At 47.8% G+C, this 7,948-nt stretch overlaps 1 protein-coding gene across 1 annotated transcript; it reads right to left on the bottom strand.

The window, feature by feature from the left end:
* Positions 1–5,230: 5,230 nt before the first annotated feature.
* On the bottom strand, positions 5,231–7,574 carry LOC123428907 (palmitoyl-acyl carrier protein thioesterase, chloroplastic-like). The gene is made up of 5 exons (XM_045113009.1): positions 7,185–7,574; positions 6,968–7,101; positions 6,555–6,837; positions 6,277–6,345; positions 5,231–5,539 (listed from the first exon to the last, which is right to left on the bottom strand). The coding sequence occupies exons 1-5, from the start codon at positions 7,572–7,574 to the stop codon at positions 5,231–5,233; spliced, it is 1,185 nt and encodes a 394-aa protein (XP_044968944.1).
* Between the last annotated feature and the right edge of the window lie 374 nt (positions 7,575–7,948).

The raw sequence follows: 7,948 nt of genomic DNA, 5'->3' as shown, positions 1-7,948 counted from the left end.
CTGTTTGATTATTTTGTCAATTTTCTAATTAATTACCTGCTACAAATACTAATTAATCTTTCCTTACCACTTCTGTCAGAGGGTGATTTTACTATAGGAAATTTGATTGAAGATCTCAACGACGGCAATTTTATGTACAATTGTTCAACTCCGAAAAAGCAGTGAGAGACCGAGCTCCACATAGCTCTTTAATTTTTTTTCAGCCAAAACTATTTTCACACACTGAAAAAAGTATATACATATATGTGTATTTGTATTACGCACGTACAAGTTTCCATGAACATATATGCTCTCATGTAACATACTAAAAAAAGATAAATACACAGATTAAAATGGGCTTTGTCTTTGTTGTTTTTGGGCCAGATATTCATCTTTTTTGTGTAGCATGCAAATAATCGAATTACCTGATGAAACTTTTTACATACTTGACGACCATGCATATGTATTTATAAAAAAAATGATATTTTTTAAAATTTTAAGGTATATTATGATTTTTTTGGTAAAACAGGCTTCACGGAGACCGGTCTCTGCGACGCCCCACTCTGTTCAACTCCTGCTTTGTAACCACTATAACAAAATGGATTGAAAATCTCAATGATGGCAATTCCATGCATTGTTGTTCAGCTTGCTTTCTAACCCGGCAGCGAATTTGTACTTACTAAGAGCAGCTGCAACCGGTCCCGTCAAATTCTATCCAAACGTTTGGGCGGATAACCGGCCGATCACTGTCTAGGCAATAAAGAGAACGAAAAAAGGTAAATTCTGGACAGAAAAACCGGCCACTACCTGGACAAGAGAGGGGGGGGGGGGGAAGAGGTAACCCGAGCCGACCCTCAATAGAAAAAGAACGGGAAAAAATGGGGAGCATGGTTGCGTCCACGGGAAATAGGGGTTCAAGATGGATTCACCCGTGCACTGATCGGACGCGTCCGTGGACATTTTGGAAGCCAAATTTGCCCATTGTGTGGTCGTAGATGCCCTAAGCAAATGTATTATTTGGGATTTTTGTCATTTTATATTTTTGGTTTACTTCTTACAATTGCTGATGCAATTTTTTTGGCCCACTCCATTTTAGTAGTGAGTTATTTTATGGTAGCCTAAAATGAATATAAACCCTTCATTTGCTCTATTTTGATGGATAGGACTATTTGATACTCCAGTATAGATGTCTTGAAGTACTACCACTAAAAGGTGCGGAGTATCACCACTTCGGAGGTAATTTGGTAATCTAGGATTAGATCATTAATTCTATATTAATTAACGGTTATGATCAACATGCAGCCGCCAATTAAGCTGCGGGTGAAGCCAAGAATAACAGGATCCCCTCGGCGGCTAAGTTGTCGATTCCTCTCAGAGGATGCGGCAACCATCATTGTGCATGATCAGAGGAGGAGACGTGCACTTGATCGGATGAGATTTTTAGTTTAGGAAATTAAATCAAGGGAAAAATCTTAACATTATACCTGAATTAAGGAGACAAAAAGTCTAAAGTACCCTCTAAAATCAACAATGAGACTTTGTTGGCACTCCCACGTCTATGTAAGGAATACGAGGGTACAGTAAAAAAAAACTCATAGTATTTTGTTTTACCCGTTGCAACGCACGCGCTCGTTTGCTAGTAGAAATAAATGATATTGAATGAAAAGTTACCACACAACTTGACAGTCGCCGAAAGGTAGAAGGTGCCCAGAACAATATGTTCAACCTGACAGACATCCTCATTCCAGGGGAGAAGAATGCCACCACGCGTGCCAGACACCGGCCGTGGAGCAAAACCGTGCAATCGGTAATCTCCCAGGTGCCCCGCTTGGAATCCCTGTAAAAATTTACAACTGTATATTGATTACCCCTGTATATCACTGAAGATCAGTAAAATACAACCTGCTATACAAGTGGGGTCTAGGGTGCGCGTGGTTGGTCTTATTTCTCGTTTGGCTCGGGGAATCTCTTCGTCGTTGTCGGTGGAAACTCCATGAACTCAAAGGACGCGACCGAAGCAAGCTCCAGCCATGCGGCACTGCTCGCACCGGGGACCAACAAGATAGCTAGACGCCTTCACCAACCTCGTGTTCCTCGGCCCTCTCCTTGTGGCGGAGCGAGGCTGCGACTGACGCGGAATTTGGCTGCAGTGATGCTCCAGGGGCGCTGCGTGAAGGCTCTTTGGTGGATGTGCTCCGGCGGTGCGTCGGCATCCTTGGCGACGGAGGCGGACGCTTAGACGTAGGCGGCGGGCCTGGGTGGTACAGCCAACGCGGCAGAAGGCGATGGTGCTGGCGTTTGATGGTGGTGTCTCCGGTGAACACTGGCAGCACTCCGGCAAGCGGCGGCGGGCCAGGGTGGTACAGCCGACACGACAGAAGGCGATGGCGCTGGCCTTTGACGGTGGTGTGGCCGGTGAACACCGGCGGCACTCCGGCAAGCGGCGGCGGCCGCCTCGGTATGCTCCAATCAAGACGCTGCGGCGCTTGCTTCGGCAGTTCGGCTTTGGATACAGGATACGGAGAAAAAACGATGGCCGGAGCAGTGTTTTAGAAACTGGCGGATTGCAAGCAGATTACAACTGTAACGCAAAACCAGGCGTAAAGTTTATAATGCAAAAACAACATTCCAAGCAGATCCTCCGGTTTCTGTTACGGAGGTATTTTTTCCGCTTGTAAACGGTTGCGAAACGATGAACCAAACGCAGCCTTAGACTCTTGCAGGCATGAAAACCTGCAACCGAGGAACTGAAATAGTTTTTTTAAGAGGCTAAAGTTTCAAGCACCCCTGACTAAAGAGGGGCTAAAACTAGTCTTGAGACTAAAAATTTTTAGTGAGGGGTATCACTACTAAAATATGGATTAGTTCCCTCTCTTCTCATTTAACTCCTCTCCTTTAACACAGGCGAGTTCTCAATTAGAGGGTTTAGAGGATAATAAATGCTCGTTAACTTGATTTTAGTGTCTTTAGTATTTGGATCCAAGCATGGGTGAGACTAGCAAGTTTTAGTCCCATTACTTTTAGTCATGAGACTAACCAAACACCCTCTCACTTTCCTTCTTTCCAATCCTGTTAAGTCAACTTAGCTGTAATTAATCCTTGCCGGTAATTTCCCATAAACTCTGAAAGACAGACATAGCGAGGAGCCCAGGAGCACAACTGCCATGAGCACCCAGGCAAAAAGCAAACCCTGTTTGTCTCGCCTTTTCTGGCTTCGCCACTTCGGCTCATAATCCAAAAAATCTTCTATTTATGGAATTATGGCTTGGGCTTTTAGCTTATACCATCATATAATAAGATTGATTCGTAAGCCAGAAGCCGATAAATAGGAGCTTTTTTTACTCTTAAGTCGAAGTCAAAAAGCCAAGAAGAAACCCAAACAAATAGGGCCTAAAAGCATCTACAGTTGGACCACTTATATCCGTCTCAAACGTCCGAACAACCCCATCTGATCAGTGCCCGGTCATTAAAAAGTGATCGAGACGGACGCCCTAAACGGGCCTCAAACGCCCAGGCTGACCGGCACCCCTCATATCCATCTCAAATATGGGGCGGATATGGGGGAGCTCGGACGCGCCCGGGCTGACCGGCACCCCTCATATCCATCCCAAATATGGGAAGGATATGGGAGAGCCCGGACGCGTCCGGGCACGCCCGCCACACAGCCCGACCCACCCACGACCCCACGGTTGTCCCATAAAAAGTCGCATGTGGCTCATCGCTCTGAAACCTAGCTCACTCACTCTCCTCTCCTGCTATGCCTTCTCCTCTCCCCGCACCTAATCGGATCGAATTCGATGAAATGTCGAGCTTTGGCAGCAGCTCTGACGACGACCTCTATCCAGAGTATGAGCTTGCCCTCCGCATCACCTTGGAGCAGTCCAAGGTGGAGACCAGGGCAGCTCCAGATCGGCAGCCTTGCCGCTTCCCCTCCGGCGCAGCTCGAACGCCGGCGCTGGCCCCTACCGGTCCGTGTGTAGCTCGCGCAAGCGGCCTGGGTAATCCGCTCCTCCCCTGCATTGTCCCTTGGCCCCGTCGGTTGCCGCTCCCCCACGTGGGCGGCGGTGAATGCTTGTGCCCGCTGCACCGGCCCGAATACGCATGCCAAAATCAGAGGCGCGCGCCGCCCGTCGTGAGTGGCAACATCAAAGGTAGAGAGGTCAGAGGCGGAGCCCGATGAGGACGCGCGACTCTTCGAATGGGTCTACCTTCAGTCGCTTACGACAGCGGAGACGGACGCGCAGTAGCTCCGGCGGAAGAACGCGAAGGTGATGCGGATTGGCATTGAGAAGTCCGAGCGCGAGGCAGCGGAGGCAGCTCGGCTCGCCAAGCTCAAGTGGGAGCAGGACAAGGAGGTCCGGCAGCTAAAAGGGATCGTCATCCTCTCCGACGACGACGATGAAAACCTCGGCTCCTCGTCCGATGACTCAGCCGATTCCCCACTAGCCGCTGACTCCTACAACTGCATCGGCGACTCTCCCCGTCTCTGTTTATATTTTACCTATTTTTAGGTAGTTCGTAGTTAAGATTTGTCGATAAACTCCGATGAATTATGCTCTTTTTGTTTGGCCAATCCAATGAACTTCGACGTTGATCTATGTTTACGTAGTGTTGCATGGGTTGTATGATTCTGAAGGTTCGGATATGTGGAATGTAGATGTGGAAGGCAAAAAGAAAAGGACGTCCAGTCAGTGTCCGCAGACGCGTCCGTAGGCGTTTGAGGGGTCGGATTTGCATGATCCGGCTGTAGATGCTCTAAGATGATCTCTAAATTCAGCAAATTCTAAACGGATGGCCACAAGCCAATCAGGAGCCCCACGGGTGCCATCTCCTAACACAAGCGACATGTAGTTGAAGTATAACATAAAACACTACAACAACTTTTAAGCAACAATACTTGACGCAGATCAAACCGCAACAGCGACGCCGTGCACCTCCAGGTCCAAAGCCCCATGGCCTGCACGCCTGATAAGGGCATCTTCCACAGCCCATGTACGCTTACAATTGAGACGAAACAGAACCCTTAGCTCAGCAATGACCGACGTCAACAATCCTTTGTAGTGGAACATGTCGAGGAACTCCTGAATGGCGCCTTCCATGACTGAATTCACCCCCGTCTTCCACGATTCCCAGGCGACCACAGGGGTTGCGACTTACAACATACGCATATTTTTGATTACACACATAGCACACACACACTCAACAAGCATTTTTCTCCGATTGGGAAATAATACCATGGTCTTGATGATTATTATAACTTCTTCTTCCATGTGGTTCTGCCTCTCACAATCTCCTCGTACCCATCACCTGCTTTTAGTTGCAGAAGGTGCGTGTACTTCGTTGGCCATTGTTGCAATGCACCAGCCAAGCTGTGGTGGCCATTGATGAATTCTGGCAAGAGTGAGGGTCCCCTCACCATGGTAACGTTCTCGCTTGGCGAAACCGAGTCCTCATCTGGCTGGCAAATAGACTGCACAACATCCGAGCTTCCACACTCTTTCCTGTACTCCAGTATGATGCTACTAAGCTGGTGGTGCTGCAAGAACTGATCGGGGATAGTCTGCACATGATCAACAAATAAATTACTAATAGAATTTTGTAGGGTCAAATTTGTGTCCGGATGAATTAAGCAAGGGTGTGCGTTTAGTTGTTGTTTATATTCCTCCGTCTGGCAGCTCTCCATGCTCAGCTACTCGACGTGTCTGAGTTAATTTATTGATAAGTAGTAATAAAAGTTAAATTTGACTACAGATTTAGGGGTCAAACTTTGACTATAAATTTAACTAGTAAAATATAAGAAATGCTAAAAAGTTAATGTCATATTTTTAAGCATGGAAAATCGAATGTTTTTTATATCCAATTATGTGTTTTGAGCATGGCTATATTCTCAGCAAGCATGTGAAATTCTGGGGAAAAAATGAACATGTCAGGATTTGCCATGCTTGCGGAACGGAATTTACAAGCTCGTGACATGTAATTTAACATAAAAAACATTTGATTGACATGTTTAAATATCTGATGTTTGTGCGGTTCTATATATAATCACTTTTTTGACGTGAACAGCAGAAGCTCTGCCTTTGTATTATAGCAGAAAAGAAGTCACAAGTCATACAATAACGGATGGAAGACCCATGGTATAGCAGGTCATACACCCACTCAACATCACAGCGTAAAATACAAGGGTTATATAATCATTAAATAATATATGTCCCACTGGTAGTTAGGACGGGAAGTTGTATAGCGATGAATACAAAGGTTATATGCTCCCTGGTGGAGAAAAGTTGCGCTGTATATTACCTCAAGCATCCACCGTACATATTTGACATTGTTGACGTGCTGGTTCATATCGAGATCACTTCGTTTCGGCTGCAAAAAATATCCAAATTAGTCATAGATGTGAGAAACAAGGCAACAAAGCAGGACAACTGCAGACAGAAAGTCTCGCAAAAAAAAAACTGCAGACAGAAAAATCTTAGAAAGGTGCCTAGGAACTTCAGACAAGTTACCCAAATAAACAAGTTATTAAGCCTAGGAATGTCAGAAAAATTGTGCATCAAACAATGAATGAAGCTAACCTTCAAGCCTGAGTCGACGTGTCTGGCGTTGCTGTCGAGCTTGATGATCTTGTCGGTGGCCTCCTCGTGGATGGCGTGGCGGTCGCTGAACCACGGCGAGATCTCACCCCTGACCTCCTCTGGCATCTTGGACAGCCTCCTGGTGTTCTTGTTCATCATCACCCACGTGCTGGTTGCTCGGACGTAGATGTTGCCGGAGCCGCGGCCGCGGATGAGCCAGTCACGCCGCATCCCGTTCTTCCCCGACGAGCCAACCCACGTGTCAATCTCCAGCACATCACCCCTGCAGCACAGCAATGCACGCACAAGCTAGACAGTTGAGGCCAGGATCAAGACTCCAAGAGCATTATATTTCTCCCTATATATGTTCTTGAAAGAGATGTTATGTCCGGTGAGGCCAACTAGTTATGTACCATAATGGGTAGTGGTCGACTTGGACGTGCATCCTGGACACGACCCAGATGAGGTTGCTCTTGATCATGCCGTGCGTCGCGCCGAAGCCGTCGCCGAGCAGGCCCGACATCCACACGTGGTTCAATGCCGTCTCCTGCTTCATACGTGCATGCATACGTTATGTGCCCTAATATAAACCTCAGGAATGAGCCCAAACAAGATAGAGTACGTACGTACCTGGAGAAGATTAAGCAGGGTCTCGAGAGTGGCCGTTCGGTCAGGGCCGACCTCGTACGAGCGCACCACCACCGTCTGCTGGTACCGCACGCCGCCCTCCACGATCTGCGCCTGCCGGAAAGGATCCTCGGCCTGTTTCTCCGTCGGGATGTTCTGCCGGCTGCGCTCCCGTCCGTCCGTCGCCGGCGCCAGCAGCGGGGCGCTGAGCTCCGCCAGCGTTTCGTTGATGGACGTCTCCAGCGCCGCCCCCACCTGTAGCGTGGCGCGGTGCGTGGCCCCGTTGACCCTCACGGCGGCGTTGCTGCGCTGCTGCCCTCCCCTCTCCGACGAGGAGCATCTGATGAGCACGCGCGAGGAGTAGATAGCACCCGACGACAAGGTGTTAGCCATGCAGATGTGAGCCAAGAGTTGCACCTCACTAATTTCCTTCCTTGTTCGTGGGATGGGTAAATAATCAATTGAACATGGAGATCGATCATTGCACTAGTGGGTTTCTTATAGTGGCATTTGCTAGGGACTTGGTTTGGCAGCGTTCGCTCCAGAGGACAAGGAACAAGAAATTAAACTGTCCTCTTGTACCTACTCCGCTAGAAGCAATGCTGGAAACTCCGCATACTTCGGTGACGACAGAAATTATATATTGAAGCGAAATTAACCCGGACAAGAATGGCGTGCTCATACCCCTGGTGCACTTGTTTTCGGCGATCATAATAAACTTTGACGCCTCTGTGTTGTTGCAAGGTGCTTTGATTTTCTCATCACAA

The sequence above is a fragment of the Hordeum vulgare genome, chromosome 2H (genome assembly GCF_904849725.1).
Source record: "Hordeum vulgare subsp. vulgare chromosome 2H, MorexV3_pseudomolecules_assembly, whole genome shotgun sequence".
NCBI classification, from domain to species: Eukaryota; Viridiplantae; Streptophyta; class Magnoliopsida; order Poales; family Poaceae; genus Hordeum; species Hordeum vulgare.
Note: the sequence above shows the minus strand (reverse complement) of the source record. Positions and strands in the feature narration are given on the sequence as shown.